The 17,560-nt window shown below is 55.1% G+C and overlaps 1 protein-coding gene across 2 annotated transcripts; it reads left to right on the top strand.

Moving 5' to 3' along the window:
• The first annotated feature begins 2,433 nt into the window (after positions 1-2,433).
• ELP6 (elongator acetyltransferase complex subunit 6) lies at positions 2,434-16,393 on the top strand. 2 transcript variants are annotated; one of them, XM_072925229.1, is made up of 8 exons: positions 2,434-2,580; positions 5,860-5,964; positions 7,397-7,467; positions 10,089-10,100; positions 12,461-12,613; positions 13,396-13,582; positions 14,971-15,117; positions 15,609-16,393. In XM_072925229.1, the coding sequence occupies exons 1-8, from the start codon at positions 2,527-2,529 to the stop codon at positions 15,735-15,737; spliced, it is 858 nt and encodes a 285-aa protein (XP_072781330.1). In that variant the 5' UTR covers positions 2,434-2,526; the 3' UTR covers positions 15,738-16,393. The 2 variants fall into 2 exon arrangements, with proteins under 2 accessions (XP_072781330.1, XP_030122798.4); XM_030266938.4 differs by lacking the exon at positions 10,089-10,100 and having other exon boundaries at positions 2,435-2,580; positions 5,860-5,938; positions 12,486-12,613.
• The last annotated feature ends 1,167 nt before the right edge of the window (positions 16,394-17,560 follow it).

Raw genomic sequence — 17,560 nt, 5'->3', positions numbered from 1 at the left:
TCTCCTCCAGAGCATCTCCTCGAGAGCATCTCCGGAGCCCCTCCGGAGCATCTCCAGAGCCCCTCCAGAACACCAGAGCATCTCCAGAACCCCTTTGGTGCCCCTCCAGAAGCCCTCCAGAGCATCTCCAGAGCCTCTCCAGAGCATCTCCTCCAGATCCCCTCCAGAGCCCCCCAGAGCCCCCCGGGAGCTGCCCCAGCCTGGGGAGCCCCTGGCCGGCAGAACGGGCTCTCACAAGCGCGGGGAGCCGGGAGCCAGGATGGGGCCAGGCTCTGTCCCCGCTGGAGGAATTCTGCTCCAGCACAGGGCCGGGAGCATCTCCGAGCTCCGGGGAGCAGAGCGGGGCTCCCAGCCCCCCTGGCACATCCCTGGCTCCAAAATCTTCTCTCCAGCCCCCCTGGCACATCCCGGGCTCCAGAATCCTCTCTGCAGCTCCCCTGGCACATCCCTTGCTCCAAAATCCTCTCTCCATCTCCCCTGGCACATCCCGGGCTCCAGAATCTTCTCTCCAGCTCCCCTGGCACATCCCTGGCTCCAGAATCTTCTCTCAGTCCCCCTGTCACATCCCTGGCTCCAGAATCCTCTCTCCAATCCCCCTGGCACATCCCGGGATCCAGAATCTTCTCTCCAGCTCCCCTGGCACATCCCTGGCTCCAAAATCCTCTCTCCAGCTCCCCTGGCACATCCTGGCTCCAGAATCCTCACTCCAATCCCCCTGGCACATCCCTGGCTCCAGAATCCTCTCTCCAGTCCCCTGGCACACCCCTGGCTCCAGAATCTTCTCTCCAGTCCCCCTGGCACAAAAAAACCTCAAATTCATGCTCGGAGGCTAAAAAATGTCACCAAAAAAAAGTGGATTTTGGTGGTTATGGGCTGTAAATTTGTTGTTAATGCAGATCATTTTTAGGTGCCTGATGGATATTCAGCGATTCCCAAATGTGCTGGTAACAAAAGAGGAAACAGTGAGAGAGTAATAGAGCCCTGACAGATACCCCAAATAATGTCCCAGAGTGTCCCAGAGGGGTGTGGAAAGGGGCAGGTGGCACCCTGAGACCAGCCTCATTAACTAACAGTGGGATGGGGATCCAGCCCCGTTAACCAGCAATGGGATGGGGATCCAGCCCCGTTAACTAATGATGGTATGGGGATCCAGTTCCATTAATTATGATGGGATAAGGATCCAGCCCCATTAACTAATGATGGGATGGGGATCCAGCCTCATTAACTAACAATGGGATGGGGATCCAGCCTCATTAACTAACAATGGGATGGGGATCCAGTTCCATTAATTAATGATGGGATGGGGATCCAGCCTCATTAACTAACGATGAGATGGGGATCCAGCCCCGTTAACTAATGATGGGATGGGGATCCAGCCCCGTTAACCAACAATGGGATGGGGATCCAGCCCCGTTAACCAGCGACGGGATGGGGATCCAGCCCCGTTAACCAGCAATGGGACGGGGTTCCAGCCCCGTTAACTAATGATGGGATGGGGATCCAGCCCTGTTAACCAACAATGGGATGGGGATCCAGCCCCGTTAACTAATGATGGGACGGGATCCAGTTCCATTAATTATGATGGGATAACGATCCAGCCCAATGAACTAATGCTGGGATGGGGATCCAACCCCATTAATTAATGATCTGATGAGGATCCAGTCCCATTTAGCCACTTAATTAACCACACGGGTGAGGATCCAGCTGCTTTAATTGATGGTGAGACGCAGGCCCAGCCACATTATTGGGTGCTCCAGCCCCGCTAATTGCTGATCCAACCCCATTAATTACCTATCCAACCCCATTAATTGCCCATCCAGCACCATTAATTGCCCATCCAGCACCATTAATTGCCAATTCAGCCCCAATAATTGCCCATCCAGCACCATTAATTGTCGATCCAGCCCCATTAATTACCGATCCAGCCCCGCTACTTACCGATCCAGCCCCATTAATTACCCATCCAGCCCCATTAATTGCCAATGTAACCCCATTAATTACTGATCCATCCCCGCTAATTACTGATCCAGCCCTGCTAATTACCCATCTAACCCCATTAATTGCCCATCCAGCCCCATTAATTACCCATCCAACCCCGCTAATCACCCATCTAACCCCATTAATTACCCATCCAGCCCATTAATCACCCATCTAACCCCATTAATTACCGATCCTGCCCCCCTAATTACCCATCCAGCCCATTAATTACCCATCCAGCCCCACTAATCACCCATCTAACCTCATTAATTACCCATCCAGCCCCATTAATTACCCATCTAACCCCATTAATTACCCATCCAGCCCCATTAATTACCCATCTAACCCCATTAATTACCCATCCAGCCCCGCTAATTACCCATCTAACCCCATTAATTACCCATCTAACCCCGCTAATTACCCCCCAGCCCGTTAATTGCCCTCCCTCCCGCCTCCCGGGGCCGCAGTGCCCGCACCGGCCATCGGGGGGCGCCCCCGCGCGGCGCATGCGCAGCCCGGCGCTGCCGCCGGTCCCTCAGCGGCGCCGCCATGTTGGCGGAGCTGAACGAGCTGCTCGGGGCCGCCCCGGAGCGCCCGGACGCGGTGAGAGGGCACCGAGAGGGCACCGAGAGGGCACCGAGAGGGCGGGAGGGACGGGCCGGCAGCGGCCGGGCACGCTGGGAGGGGCACGGCCTGCGGAGGCGGCGGCCGGTCCCAGAGCTGAGCCGACTTCGGCCCTTCCACCTTCCGTTCCCGGCTCCCGCCGCCTCTCACGGCCCTGGCTCCGTTCCCGCCCCGTGTGTCTGTGCTCCCGTGCGGGGAATAAACACAGAACTGGGCGTTAAACCCGCTGGCGGGAGCTGATCTAGCGATACGTGTCGTTTAGGGCACTAAATTAACCAATGTAGCTTTTCCAGGGAGGTTTTGTGATAATGAAGTCACGCAGGAGCTAAACAGCCTCGGTCTCTGTGAGAGCTGTGCAGCTGAAATGTCAGTCATGGAATCGCACAGTGGTTTGGGATGGAAGGAGCTGAATTCATCCAGTCCTGCCTCCTGTCCTGTGTGGACACTTTCCTCCATCCCGGGCTGCTCCAAGCCCTGTCCAGCCTGCCTTGGGCACTTCAGGGATCCAGGGGCAGCCACAGCTGCTCTGTGAATTCTGTTCTAGGGCTTGGCCACCTTCCCAGCCAGGAATTCCTCCCCAGTCTCCCATCCATCCCTGCCCTCTGGCAGAGGGAGCCATTCCCTGGGTCCTGTCCCTCCATCCCTTGTCCCCAGTCCCTCTCCAGCTCTCCTGGAGCCCCTCCAGGCCCTGCAAGGGGCTCTGAGCTCTCCCTGGAGCTTCTCCTCTCCAGGTGAGCCCCCCCAGCTCGCCCAGCCCTGGAGCAGCTTGTGTTTTCCATCCCTCCATCCCCCATCCTTTGCTCATTCTGGGGGTTGTCCTGACCCTTGCACTTGGCCTTGTTGAACCTCGTGGGTCCGAGTTGCCATGGGCCCACTCTGTCAGCTTCTCCAGGTCCCTCTGGATGCCCCATCCCGTCCCTCTGGTGTGTGATCACACCACCAGCTTGGTGTCATCAATAATTAATAAATCATCCATGTGCTGCATGTTACTCCATGTTTTTCCTGCAGTCACGAGCTTAGATAATAAAAGCAAGCTTGGGGTGATAATTTATAAGTCTGGGTTTCCCCCTTTGTCTCCAGTTTCCCCCTTGCCCTACTACCAGCTTGTGATGGGAATAGGGGAGGTTTCTCCTTCATCTGGAAGGTCATTCCTTGTCAGGCTGGCTGATGGGCAAACAGTACCGAGGGGAATTTGGGATGGTGCTTTGAGGCTCAAAGCAGACCTGGTGGAGTGTTTGCTGAGGCTCGGTGGTAGTAAAGGACAGTCTGAGTGTGCAAAGTCCCAAAGCCCCGTGGTTCCTGTGGGTTGATGTTGGGTTTTTAATGCACGTGAAACACGAAGGGAGAAGTGCTCTAAGGTGTGTTTGGTGGTGGAGCTCTGCGCTGAACAGCAATATGGTCATCCACGAGCTTGGTTCTGAGGCAAGGAGCTCACCTGGGTGTGAGCAGGAAATTCCACAGGGCGAAAACCCAAGATCTGGCCTCGGGATGCTGGGTTTGGACTTGGCAGCCGGAGCAGGAGCCGACCAAGGCCTGTCTGTGTGAGGAGTTCCCCTGGATCGAGCTGGCCCGTCCCATCCCGGCTCACACTGCGGTTCTGCTCTGTCCGGTGTCACAGCAGCGTGGCTGGAGTGGGGAGCGCCTTCTGCAATACTCGTGGTGCTGAATCTGCTTTACTCCGGTAGTAAACGATGAGCTGCCGGCTGCCAGGAGCTGCTGCCAGTGCGGCCGTGGCTCTGGGTGTGGCTGCTGTGTCACCCTGCGGTTGTGACACCAGTTCCTAACAAGTAGCTGCAGCTTCTGCCTCGCAGCCTGCAGGTGTTGAGCGTGTGAGGGCAGAGCACGGGCAGAACGGGCTGGGGTTCACGGGGGAGAAGCTACAGGAGGGCTTTGCCTTTGGAAAAGGGCAGGATGCCGTGTGCTCTGAGTGAGAAATCCCACCGTGCCAGCACAGCCTCCAGGAGCTCAGCCTGCTCTTCCCGGGGTCTGGTGGGGTGGAGTTGCAGAAGATAAATCCCTGAACGTCTGGGTTTGTGCTGTTTGAGCACAAGTCTCCTCCTGGGGCAGTGTCCCTGTCACTGCAGTGGCCATTGAGGCATAAGTTTTTTGGGGGGAAGAGCCCTCACCCCGGCTTCCCTGCCCTGGCCTCTGCTTTGCATTCCCTGCAGTCAAGTTCCATATTTGCCATTGCATTCACTCTGCTTCAGGCTTTAGGCACCGCGGAGTTTGTTCTGATGGCTGGCTTGGGAACTGCCTCTGCAGAGAGGGCTTGTTGCTGTGAAAGGCTTTTTATGTTTTGGGAGTAGAAAAACCTCCCACTTTGATAAGTTCTTTGTGTTTCCAAGCAGCTCATCTATGATTTGTATTGATTAAAGAAACATCCTGACTGAGATTTTAATGGAAACAAACACCTTGATGAGGCTGGGGCTGATAATGAGCGCGCACTAATGAACAGAATTAATTTCCTGCCTGATCAAAACAAGGTTTATACCTTGTGCTGAGAGCGCTGCTGCACTACAGAATTTTGGTGATAAGGTTTTCTACCCCGAAGGTGGCACACTGGAAGTAAACCTGGAAGGGAGTTCAGGGAGAGCTGTTTGGGCACAGGAGGAGCAGCAGCCCTGGGGGTGCTGGCATTTGAAACACACTGGCAATGCTGGCTGTGGCAGGGGCAGAATGGCTGGGAATGGAGTGAGTGAGTGGCTGTTGTTCCCCTGCCACTGGGAGAAGAAAGATTCCTTGATGAACTGGAGGAGAGGACACAAAGCTGGGAGGTGGAAACTGCCCAGAACCCCTTTGATGGTGTCCAGCACCAGAGGCTCCGGCTGTGGCGGCACTGGGGACACCGTGCTGCATGTCCCTTGTTGCCAGGGGAGGGGGTGGCACCTGCTGGGCACAGACCTGGGCGTCCAGCTGGGCTTGCAGTTGAGCACAAGGGTTTTTAGCTGGTGGGCATGTGGGGCCGTGGTTCATGGAGCTCGGCAGTGCTGGGTCAGTGGTTGAGCTGGGTTAATGGCTGTGCTTGATGGGCTCAGAGGGCTTTTCCAGCCTTAGCGATGCTGTGGTTCAGATGCCTCCCCGTGGGCTGTGTCTGGAGGAAGTGCTGGCTTCCCTTTGTAAACTGGCAGCTGGAGCTCTGTTTGTCCACTTCTTCCTCTGACTAGCACCTGCAGAATTCCTGCAGCTTGAGCCAACATCTTGTCTACCAGCAGCAGTTTGTGCCCTCACCTTACTCTGTTATTTTGCTTCTTCTCCCAGGGTAAATTCACACTGCTGCGAGACACCCAGACAGATGGCAGCTTCCTGGTGCACCACTTCCTCTCCTTCTACCTCAGAGGTGGGTCAGCAGCAGCACTCCCTGAGGCAGGGACACCTCAGGGGTTCCCCAGGGTTGCTCCATGAGCAGAGGGCAGTTCTGCAGAGTGGGAGTTACCCTTGGATAAACACAAGGCTTTGAGGTTAGGATTTATGGATCCTGGTCCTGACTTGTTCCTGGGACTCCTCTGTATCCTTGGGTACAGCCCATAATTCTGTTCCTTGTTTCATCATAGATTGTGGGGATGGTTGTAAATCACACAGGCTCTGACAGGGAGGTGTTCACTACAATTCCCTCTCTGCAGCCATTTTTATGATGTAATTACACATCTCAGGACCATTTAGCAACAGATAAGCTCAGAGTGAGTCAAGAAGCAAACAGAGCCTGGCAAGGTGGCTAATTACTTTTCTGGGAGCAGTTTCCCCTGTGAGTAACCCCCTGGCCCCTGCAGGGCAAGCGCTGGACTCAGGGACTCCTCCAGCTTTCTGCTGGCACAGCCACCAGCCCAGCAACCTGAAAGGGAGCTCAGAGTGCTGGGCAGGGCATGGGATGAGGACACAGTGCCCCCAGAGCTGTCACTGCCTCAAATGGGGCTTCACCCTGCTTTGAAATATTTTTTACTTAATGGAACAGAGGGAAACTGAAGGAAATCCCATGGAAGGTGGGTTGGTAACAGTGTGAATGGTTCAAAGAGACCTGGCAGACACTGCCTCAGGCTCTGCTGATGTCCTGCCCCACAGCAGTGCCCTGGGAGCTGCTGTCCAGAGCTGCCTGTGTGCCTGGGAAAAGCCTTCCATCCCTGGTGGGTGGGCAGCCCTGTGGGACATGAATGTGTCTCAGGACAGGTGTGCTGGCTGTCACCAGCCCCGGACCTGGGTGCAGTAATTCCCTGTTTGCAGCACCCCCGTGTTGTCCACTTGGTGCCCAAAAGCTTTGGGACATCTGAGGGTTCACGTGGGGCCATTGATTTGTTCTACTTGAAATCCGTGTCCAACAAACATGGTTATGTTCATACCCAAACTGTGTTCCAAAATCACTTTTTATTTAGGTCTCTGACACAATCCCATGTTCTATGTTTTTCCAGTCAAGGTCACTTGCCCTGTGAGAGCCAAAATGGGAATTTTTGGTATGTCTGTGGTTTCACTAGTTCAGTGTCACAGCTGGGCCTTGGCCTCCTTACTGTAACACCAGCAAACAGGATCAGGAGGTGCCAGGCTGGCCTGGCACAAGACAGAAAAGGGGCCTTACACTTTTTAAAGTCAACTTTTTCCTTCTTTCCTTCTCTTTTTAAATAACACTTTCACTAATTCAGATATCCTCTAGAAGGATGAGAATTGAAAGCAAAGAAGGGTTTGTGTAGACCCGCATCACTTCAAGGTCTTTCCAGACAGATCTGTGGCCTAGCTGCTGTGATTTATGAGCTCTGATAATGTCAGCTGCAAAGTGGAACTGCTAATGTGTGCTTTTGTCCCTCCCCAGCTGGCTGCAAGGTTTGCTTTGTGGCCCTGCTCCAGTCCTTCAGCCACTACAACATCGTGGCGCAGAAGCTGGTGAGTCTCTTGGCAGAGGTTCATTATTATGGGTCCAGGTGGTTTCTGTTGGGTGGGAAAGAATGGGAATGGGGAGCAGGAATTGTGTGTGAGCAGATGTTCCCAGGTCTTGGTGGGGCCAGTCAGGATTGGTGCTCCTGCGATGGGGATAAAGAGCATTTTGGGGCAAAAACCTGGCTGTGAGGAGCCCCATGGGCTCTGCCCTGCCAAGAGCTGGATTGCTGCTTCCCTTGTGCTTACAAGTGTTTTCTGGGGATCAGTGTTGCCCAAACAGACACAGAGTGGTAGGTGGAGGTTCCTTAATCCCCTGGAGAGGAAAATGCTGTGGTGTCAGTGTTCCCAGGACCCCTGCAGCCCTGCTCCTGAGGTGACTTTGTCCCCTGGTTCCTGTTGGGATGGAGGGCTGAGTCACAAGGACACCCGTGTGCCTCCTTTGGCCTCTGGCTGAGCCATCCCTTTAGCTCTGTGAGGAGCCACAGGTAAGTTCCTAGGGATTTCCTTCCCATGGCGAGTTGGACAAGGATTATGTGTGCTCTGAAATGAGGAAACAGAGACAAAGCAGGCAGGGTAATTCTGCATGTCAGCATATTGTCTGAGCTCCAAATTGCTTCACTCAGCTCTTTGTACAACACTGCAAGGTGAAATGCTCCAGGTGGGAAGTGCAGGTGACCTTCCAGGGCTGAAGGGATGATGAGGGCTTGCAGTGCTCCTCCCTCCTCTGGTTCTGCTGTGAATCCAGCAGCACTGCTGCTCAGAAATACTCCCAGGTGTTGAGGAACCAGGTATTGTATTGTTGCTAACAACTGTATTTTATTTACTCTCAGTTTTTACCTTTGGAAAGGAGATCAGTGGCCCGGGGTACATACAGCGGGCTGAGCAAATAAAGCGTTCCCCCAGGGAGCTGTAACTCGAGGTGTGATCCCCCTGCAGAGCAGATCACCCCCAGGAGCACAGAGCTGTCCTGGCCGCTGTGGTGCAGAGAGGAGGAAATCGTGGGGGGAACTTGCCGAGTGGGGCAGGAAATGGGGCACGGCAGGCGGTGTGGGGAGGAAGTGCAGTGTTCAATACGGGATCCTTGCCTGCTCCTCGAGCCAGCGTGTTTCCTCATGCGAGATTTCCCGGTGTTCGCTTAAGGGGAGCTGCTGACTTCTCCTGCCTGGGAGGCTGAGGAGGCAGAGGGCAGGAGGATTAGCTGGAGCCACGTGCGATGCAAATGGGGGCGATCTGCTGTCTGATACTTGAACAAAAGGTGGCTGCCACAAAGGAGGTGATAAGTATGGCTCAGAGAAGCGCTGAGCTGCTTGCAGCTCTGAGTCACTCTTGCATTGCAGCTTCTTAGATGCCCCTGTGGTCCTTGCTGTGAATGCCTCCCAAGCTCTGAGGAGCTGGAGGTTGCAACATCAGTTATTTATATCCAACTTTCCATCACATCTCTTTGCTGTAATCCTTCTTTGCGCAGAAGAACACGTCAGGCTCAGAAAAGGTGGTTTTTGGCTGGGTAGTTTCACTCTTAAATTTGCTTAAGAGCTTGCTGCTGTAGATCTTTACTGGGGAGCAGTAATGGTGTGGCCACAGGCTCAGGGCAGTGTCCATCCCCCCTGTGCTGGCACTGCTGAGGCACCTCCAGTCCTGGGGGCAATTTTGTGGTCCCCGGGTACAGGACAGAGTGTGTCTAGGGAAGGGAATGGAGCCCCAGGAGGGGCTGAGGGAGCTGGAAGGGGGCTCAGCCTGGAGAAAAGGAGGCTCAGGGGGCACCTTGTGGCTCTGCACAACTCCTGACAGGAGGGGACAGCCGGGGGGGCTCAGGCTCTGCTCCCAGGGAGCAGGGACCTCAAGGGTTGCCAGGGGAGGTTCTGGTTGGATATTGAGAAAATTCCTTCCCCAAAAGGATTGTCCAGCCCTGGCACAGCTGCCCAGGGCCATGGTGGAGTCCCCATTGGTGAAGGGATTTAAAATCCCTGTGGAGGTGGCACTTGGGGACATGGGTTGGTGGTGGCCTTGGCAGTGCTGGGGGAATGGCTGGACTGGATGGACTCAGAGGACTTTTCCAGCCTCAGTGATTCTGCAACTGTGATTATGCCTGCATTTGGAAGAGCTTCAGAACTGAGCAGTGCCCCAGCTTCTGTTGGGAGCAGGGCAGTCCCAGGCCCAGGAGGAGTCAGGGTGGATTGTGCAGTTACACTTGTAGCACTGGTGTGTGGTGATAAAGTGAGTATTTATACACAGCTGAAGTGATGTTTCCAGGGACTTGCTGCTTTCTCAGCGTACCAGGTGTTACAAGTCCCAAACCACTTCCTTATGTGTTAGCTAAATGCAGGGATGTATCTTTACTTGCAGGAAAAAACTTCCCTGGCTTTTTTTGTGCCTGTGTCCTCTTTCCCTGAGGACCCACACTTCATTTTAAGGCACCATCAATGTTATTGGCCCTGACCTTGCAGAGAACATGCAGGGCTATATCAGGACAAACAGCAGCAGGGCACTCTGCCAGGTTGGTGTTCCCACCCTCACTTGTACAAAGTTTGTTTTGTTTTACAGGGAAACCAGATTTGTCCCCATTTGATGCCCCTCTCCTGGAGGACGTGTCGTGGCCTGATCAGTGATGGCCACACTTTGTCCCACAGCTGTGTTTGCTGATGAGCTCATTCCCCTGCTTTGCTCACCGTCCTTCTGTCCCTCAGATATTTTGCTTTCCCATATGGAATGGCCAGCGGTGAGCAGCAGCTCTGCTTTGAGGGGTGGCACTGCTGGCAGCAGCTCCCCAGAGGGACAGGAGCATTCCTGGGCTGGGTCGGTGGCTGACAGCGTGCCAGAGATAATGTCCTGTGCTCCAGGCTAATGGAGCGGGATGCGGGCTCACAGTGAAAGCTTTCAGGCTGTTTGGGTGCTGGGCAGTGCCCTGGTTCTGCTGCAGGGATGTCAGCCCTGTCTGTGCACTCAGGAAGCTGCCACTGGCCATTTTCAGCACTCATCCCACTTTTCCAAGCTGTCTGGTGCTTCCTGTGCTGCTTCCAGAGGTCCCACTTGGTGGGTTGCCAGCAGGGAGACAGGCAGAGCTTTGCTGTGACAGGTGACTGCAGTGGATGAGTTTAGGCCTCTCTGGGACCTGTTCCCCTGCTGGAAAATGAAGCTGGACTTGCTGGGTCCCTGCCATGGCACTGAGGGGGCTGAATTCTTGGTGTGACACACAGACACCCTGTCCCTGGCTGCTGTGGCCCTTCTCTGTCTCCCAGGCAGGCCCTGGTGTCACAGCACTGACACTTTTCTTGCAGATCTGAGGTACAGAGAGTTTGTGTGTGGAGATAGAAATGGCTGAAGCAAAGGTAAAATCAGTTGCTGAATTATTGATATTAATAGTGAATTTAGTCCCAGCATTTCTGCAAGCTCCCAGTCCTATGGACTGCAGAAATCCTTGAGGGAATGCAGTTGTGAGGCTTGTGTGCAGCCCAGCCCTTCTTTATGGCATGGCAGGTATTTATTTGCTGGCTGTTCCCTGCTCCTCACCTGCCACGTAAGGCTGGTTCTGTCCTTGGCTAGGAAGTTTTCCATGGTGTGTGCTCAGAATTGCCCAATAATGCTGCTATTTCTGAAGCTGTTACTGAGGGGTAGTGCCCAAAAAATCTATTGCTTTAGAGGGGGAGTCTGAAGAGGGAGTGAGCATTCAGGCATACGTTCCTTCCTGGCTGAGCAGAAGGAAAATAGAGGAAGCATTCTTCTCAGGCAGCAGGATTCCCAGGCTCAGGAGTCCAAGCAGCTTCCATTTAAATCAGGGAACAGATGCCAGCAGATGGGAGTTTGGTCAGGCCTCAGGTTATTCTTAATATCCGTGTTACAAAGTGATAGTGCTGCAAAATTGAGCCTAGGAAGATAATCATGGAATAGTTTGGGTTGGAAGACGCCTGAAAAGGTCACCTAGTCCAATCCTGCAGGAGATAATTGTACTGCACATGGTCATGGAATCACTGAGTTTGGCAAGCCCTCAGGGATCATGGCATCCTCCTGTCCCCCAGCACTGTTAAGGCCACCACCAACCCAAGTGCCACATCCACAAGGCTTTTAAATCCCCCCGGGGATGGTGACTCCTGCACTGCCCTAGGCAGCCCCTTCCAATGCCTGAGAATAAACTGTGGAGAGCGAGGAGATCCCCTCTGAGCCTCCTCTTGTCCAAGCTGAGCCCCTCCAGCTCTTTCAGCCCTTGACAGGGCTTGGAGCAACCCAGTCCAGTGGAAGGTGTCCCTGCAGAGGGATGGAACTGGATGGTCTTTAAACATCCCTCCAACCCAAGCCTCTCTAGAATTCTGTGATCTCCTGCTGGAGTCTTCTCCCTGTCTGCTGCAGCTGTGGGACTTCTCCATCCCAGCATGTGGCCTCAGCACGAGTTTGAGTCTGAGTCGCAGCCCCAGACCTTTGTCGTGGTCCTCCTCCTCCTCCTCCTCCTCCTCCTCCTCCTCCTCCTCCTCCAGGTGGAGGCAGGGCTGCTTCCCGTGGGAGCCCTGGCTGCTCTCTCCCAGGTGTTGTGCAAGTGTCAGGATGCCAAGCCGTGCCAGGCTCAGCTGCGTGGGCTGTGCCAGGAGCCCTCATTGCCACAGCCATGATCTGGAGATAGTGAAAAACAAAAGCTTTCACCGCCCAGGGAGGGAGGGAGGTGAAGGAATTGCTCACAGCAGGCACTTGGAGAAGCCTGGGCCATTCTCTCCCTGCCTCTGCATACCAGGCTAACTTCCCAGAAGGAATTCCAGGATGTTTGAGCCCCCAGTCACAGTGTGGTTTTGTTATTTGTGTTTTGTTATTTGTGTTTTTGTTTTCCTGGCAAAGTGTGGAAGAGTGAATATGCCACCAGTGACTGTAACAGAAGTGCCCATTTCATCCCTGAAGCATTGACATTATCAGGATATTGAGATAAGATTTGATTCAAATAAGAATGAAAGTTTGGCCGTTGACCCACGTGGTTCTGTGTGCACCGTTTTCCATAAGTGTTCACTTTGAAACCTGATGTTTTCCTCTGTTTTTCCTCTCTCGAGGGAGTCAATCTGGCAGCTGCCAAGGAGCAGGGACAGCTTGTCTTCCTGGAGGGCCTCCAGTCCTGCCTTGACCTCCTGTTTGGGGAGGAGGAGCAGCCAGGACAGCCCAATCCCCTGCAGTTTCTGAGGTGAGCTCGAGCATGGAGTGTTCCCCTCACGCCTGCTGCCCCAAGAGCACCACCCAAGGCCCAGGACTGGCTCCTGCTGCCCTTTGCGCTCCCCTCCAAGGCCCACGGGCTCAGCTGGACACCAAGTGAAGGGAAATGCCATCATTGTGCACATCTCCCTAAGTGTCCTGGCCTGTCCCTCGCTGCTGCTCAGGAGGGAATCCTGTCCCCCTTTCCAGAATTTTAGGGCAACTTCCCCATCCTCATTGCCAAGCATGTCGCAGGTCTAGAGGAGCATTCATTTCAGCACTCCTCACATTTGTGTCAAGCAAAACCCCAGCTAAGTGGTTTTATTCCCTTTTTCATATATTTTAAGTTATTATTTTCTAAGAGAAGGGTGCTGCTTTATCTGTGCTGGCTTTTGGGTTTATTCTCACATCATTTTCTCCATGTTCCCTGGGAAGCTCGGCAGAGGCCAAAACACTTCCCCAGCAGTGTCCAGGGCCAGGTTGGACAGGGCTTGGAGCAACCTGGGATAGTGGAAGGCGTCCGTGCCGTGGCAGAGAGGTGGCACTGGATGGGCTTTGAGTTTCCTTCCCACCCAAACCATTCCACGACCCCTGGAGCAGGGCAGGAGGGTTTCACCACATGCAGGTATAAAGAGCTGAAGGGCAGTGAGGTGCTGACTGTCACAGCAGTGGGGACAGCAGGGAGGGGACAGGCTGGTGATCCCCACTCTGGGTCAGTGGGTGAGGAGGGGGACACGCAGTGCCAAGCCCCTGCCTCTCCTTCATGTCTTCCAGCGGGAGCAGCCCTGACCTGCGAGCCCTGTTTGACTTTGTCCGGGTGTCCCTGAGTGCCGCTGGTTCCTGGAAAGGCCCCGTGCTGCTGGTGGATGACCTCAGTGTCCTGCTGAGCCTGGGGGCTGCGCCCGTGGCCGTGCTGGACTTCATCCACTACTGCCGCGTGTGTGTGTGCTGCCAGCTGAAGGTACTGCTCCCCGGGCAAAGCCTGCCTTCATCTTCTCTTCCCCTCTGGCCATGCTGAGCTCTTTGAAAAGCTGTGGCTGTGCCCTCTGGGGGTTTTTGGGAGTGGTGTGGGTCCCTGAGTACCTGTGCAGGCTCCTGTTCAGCTGGATTCCTGTGAGATGCTGCCCAGAGAAGGGTTCTGTGTCTCTGATGTGTGAACGGGGATTTGAGATGTAAAATGGTGGTTTTTGGAGCTCCTGGCTCTGCAAAGATCCTGACTCACAGCCCTGTGTGGGAAGGCAGGGATGGGAGCAGGTCATGTGAGGGGCTGGTGAGTCTCACAGGGGACAGAAGTGAAGGGCCCTTCAGGGGCACACCAGCCCCTCCTCCCACCACCCTCCAGCGTGGCTGGTCTCCAAGGTGGGGTGAAGATCTGCAGAGACCTGCCAGCGATGTGGGGACTCCTGAGAGCCCCACAGCCAGAAGTGCTCTCAGTCACATCCAAACCGCCATCACAGGCAGGTTCCCTCCCTGGGCACTGCCCTGCAGGAGTGAGGAATGAGCCAGTGGTGTCGGGTGTTGTCACCCTGCACTTCACACGTGGGGTGTTGGGCTGTATGTGCTGACAGGGGATGATCTGCTTGCAGGGAATATTTACCTCCAAAGAGCTAAAAAAGATAATAAACCACGCTAACACTTTGCTATTTCTGTCTGAGGTGTTCTGAAGCTTTAAAGTACATTTTAATTGATTGAAAATTTGTGTTAAATCACTGGTGACTTGCATGGGCTGAGGCAGTCTCTTGAGGTGGATGTTAATAGAGTCTGTGTGTTGGGGAGGTGTTTGCTCGCTGTCAGAGCTGTGAGGGTGTGAGCATTGCTGCAGCCCTTTGGCCACATCTTTATTTACCTGCTCTGAATTCAGTTAGTGCCATCTGCCCAGCCTGACAGACTGGTTCAGCCACTGTCTCCTCACAGAGGCCAGAGGTATTTTTAGACCTCATGTTACATGTATGTGTGTATATACAATGTGCAGTGAGCTCTTCAGTGTTTGTATGTCATAAAATAGCCTGTGTTGGAAGGGACCATAAAGATCATGTGTGCTGTGGGCAGGGACACCTCTGGTTTGGGCCCAAAGCTGGAGGCAGCTCTGTGTGGGGCTCTCATCTGCGTGGGGCAGAATTCCCCCTCCTCTGCTGCCCACGCTGGGGATTAACCAGGGCATGGGGGGTTCTGGCTGGGGCATGTCCAACCTCTCCACTAGCAGCTGCTGGTTATTTTCCCAGTGGAATTCACACCAAGCTGGAGCTCAGATGGGTGTTTGTGAAAGCTCCTGTTGCCCCCCTCTCCGTCCTTCCCCTAAAGGATTAGGCCCAGCCGGGGGCTCATCCCTGCCTGCTGCTCCTATTCCAGGGGAACATCGTGGTGCTGGTTCACAGCAATGAGGATTCGGAAGACGAGGAGAATGAACTGGTTGTGAACTCCCTGTGTCATCACAGCGACCTCATCCTGTGGGCAGAGGGGCTGGCCACCGGCTTCTGCAAGGATGTTCACGGGCAGGTGAGGCACAGCAGAGCCACGTGTCCCTGCCACCTACAGCACTGCAGGCCCAGGGTTGTGGGGGACAGCCCAGGCTGCAGTGTGCTTGAGGAGTAATCCCGTGGGCACCAGGGTGTGCTGGAGCACCCAGCTGTCACTCTGCTTCTGTGGGGATATTCAGGGACATCCTACCACCTGGGACTCCCCACCTGTGGAAGCCTTCCAGGGTTTATACAGCAGTGCAGGCTTCTCCCACCCCAGGGTGAGGGAAAACTTTCCTGGGATGTTTTCCCAAACGTGCATCTGAGCCTGTGGTGATCTCTGCAGGGCTGGGAGGGTGCTGATGCTTGTGTGATCCCTCATCAGGGGCTGCCACCAAGGGCTCAGGGACAGGGAGTTACCAACGCATTATTATCAGTGACATCCCTTCCCTGCAGGCCAGCCAGAGGCAGGGGGACAAGGATGCTCTGGGCAGCCAGAGGGACAGTGTTCCTATTCCTTTCCCTTCGCAGATTAAGATAATCAAGAGGTTGTCCTTGCGGCGGGCGGCGGAGCAGGATGTGGTGCAGATCTACCAGTACAAGATCCAGGACAGGAACGTCTCCTTTTTCGCGCGGGGGCTGTCGGCTGCGGTCCTGTGACACTGTGACGTGCAGAGCCCGGGGGTGTCAGTCCCCTCCTCTGCACAAGCACCACCAGCACCTCTCAGGAGCAGCGCAGCAAACTGACCCGGGAGGGACACTCAGACACGCCTGGAAGTGCTGCCAGCGTGGGATCAGCCTGGCTGCATCCCTTTGTTCTCCCACCCCATTCCCAACAGGCTCAGGCCAAGGAAGGGAGCAAGAACTTGCAAGAATGGCCCTTAGAGCATGTAAATACAGGCAGGGGTGCCCTGCAGGCTGGGTGTGCCTCACCTTTTCCGGTGGTTGGGCACAGCCTGGCAGTGCCAGGCACTGCACGGAGCAGCACCCCTCCCTGCCGCTGGCACGGGAGGAGATGACACACAGCGGGTGGAGCAGGGACGGTGCGGGAGCCTGGCGCAATCCTCTCCTCTCCAGCTCTGGCTGCAGAGATTTGCCCAACTCCCAGCTTCCATGCAGGTGGTAAATCCAAAGCTCGTGGATAGCCCTCACCTGGCTGTGCTGGGACCTGGGTGCTGCTCTGCTTTATCCCCTGCAGCTTCCCAAGCTCATCCTGGGCCTTGTGGTTGGATAAACCGCTCTGGGAGCCTTGTCTCAGCCACTGCTTCCTCATCCCAAACCATGACTGGCAATTACATGACCTGCCGTTGCTGAAATGGGTTTTTTATTAATAATCCATAATTTTAGTGAGATAAGGGTACAGAGATTAAGTAACTGTGGATCTCTGGGTGGGAACTGCTCCCCACCTGTTCCTTGGCAGGGAGCAGGAATGGGCATCTCCCAAGCCTGGGTGAGGACAGGGCCTTCCCCATGGCCACGGGGACAATCCTGGGAGCAGAGCTCAGGCTTGGAGGTCTCCTGGTAGCTTCTCCTGCTGGGATATCGCATTTATCCTGGGAGATCAAAACATCCCACACACTTGTGAGAGTCCAGAGCAGCCTGCCAGGTCCTTGCAGCTCCAGAGCTGGGATAGCAACTCTGGCAGTGGGCACATTCCTGATTTTCCACCTAGACTCAGTCACCCATCCCATGCTGGTTTGGGAAAGTGCCCTTTGCCTTGCCATGGCAAGCTCAGGGCTGTGGCTGCCAGGCAGGCTCCAGGGATTGTGGCAAAGCCATGAGCAGGGAGAAGAGTCAGGCCATGTGTGTGCTGTGGGATCACTCGTCCCTGGTGTCCCCTGGGTGTCTCTGTGCTCTGCTGTGGCAGTGCCCAGTGCCACTGCTGCTGTCCCCGTGTGCTGGCAGTGCCCAGGGGTCAGTGCACTGTCACAGTCTGCAAAGGGAGGATGAGAGGAGCAGCTGAAAGTGCATCTGTGACGGGCAGAAAATGGTGTATAATTGGGGTAATATCTGTATGGTTATCCTTGGAGAGATCCCAAAGCCTGGCTCCCAGGCTCTGCCTCCCTCTTTTGAAACCAGCAGGGTCATCGTGTGACATCATGGCTGTGTGACATCCTGGCTGTGTGACATCCTCACTGCTGGCTTCTGCCTGCTTCTTTCTGCCCTTAACCAGTGCGTGTATCCACGAAACGGGCTGAGGAGCCTCGGCCTGACCCGCCACGTCCCCATGCAGGGGATGTTCTGGGATCCATCCGAGCCCTTTGGAATGAACCTCTGCCTGCACTGTGCAGTGCTGCCAGCCTGGACAGGGCCCTGAGACCTGTGGGGGCTACTGAGTCAAGGCCCAAAGCCAGCCCAGTGTCCTGCTGTGGCCTTGGGGACACGACGGGGCAGCTGCGCAGAGCCAAGGCCACCGGCACGGCCGTGATCCCGCCGGGGCCTCGCTTGGGGCTGGCACTGCCGGAGGGCAGCCGGGCAGTGGA

This window comes from Taeniopygia guttata, chromosome 2 (genome assembly GCF_048771995.1).
Source record: "Taeniopygia guttata chromosome 2, bTaeGut7.mat, whole genome shotgun sequence".
Classification (NCBI taxonomy): Eukaryota; Metazoa; Chordata; class Aves; order Passeriformes; family Estrildidae; genus Taeniopygia; species Taeniopygia guttata.
The sequence above is the reverse complement of the archived record's forward strand: the minus strand, read 5'-3'. Positions and strand labels throughout refer to the sequence as shown.

Coding starts and splice junctions, on each gene's coding strand:
- ELP6 (XM_072925229.1), top strand. CDS start 2,527: ATGTTGGCGGAGCTGAACGAGCTGCTCGGGGCCGCCCCGGAGCGCCCG. Junction 2,581..5,859: donor CCCCGGAGCGCCCGGACGCG/GTGAGAGGGCAC, acceptor TTCTTCTCCCAG/GGTAAATTCACACTGCTGCG. Junction 12,614..13,395: donor AATCCCCTGCAGTTTCTGAG/GTGAGCTCGAGC, acceptor CATGTCTTCCAG/CGGGAGCAGCCCTGACCTGC.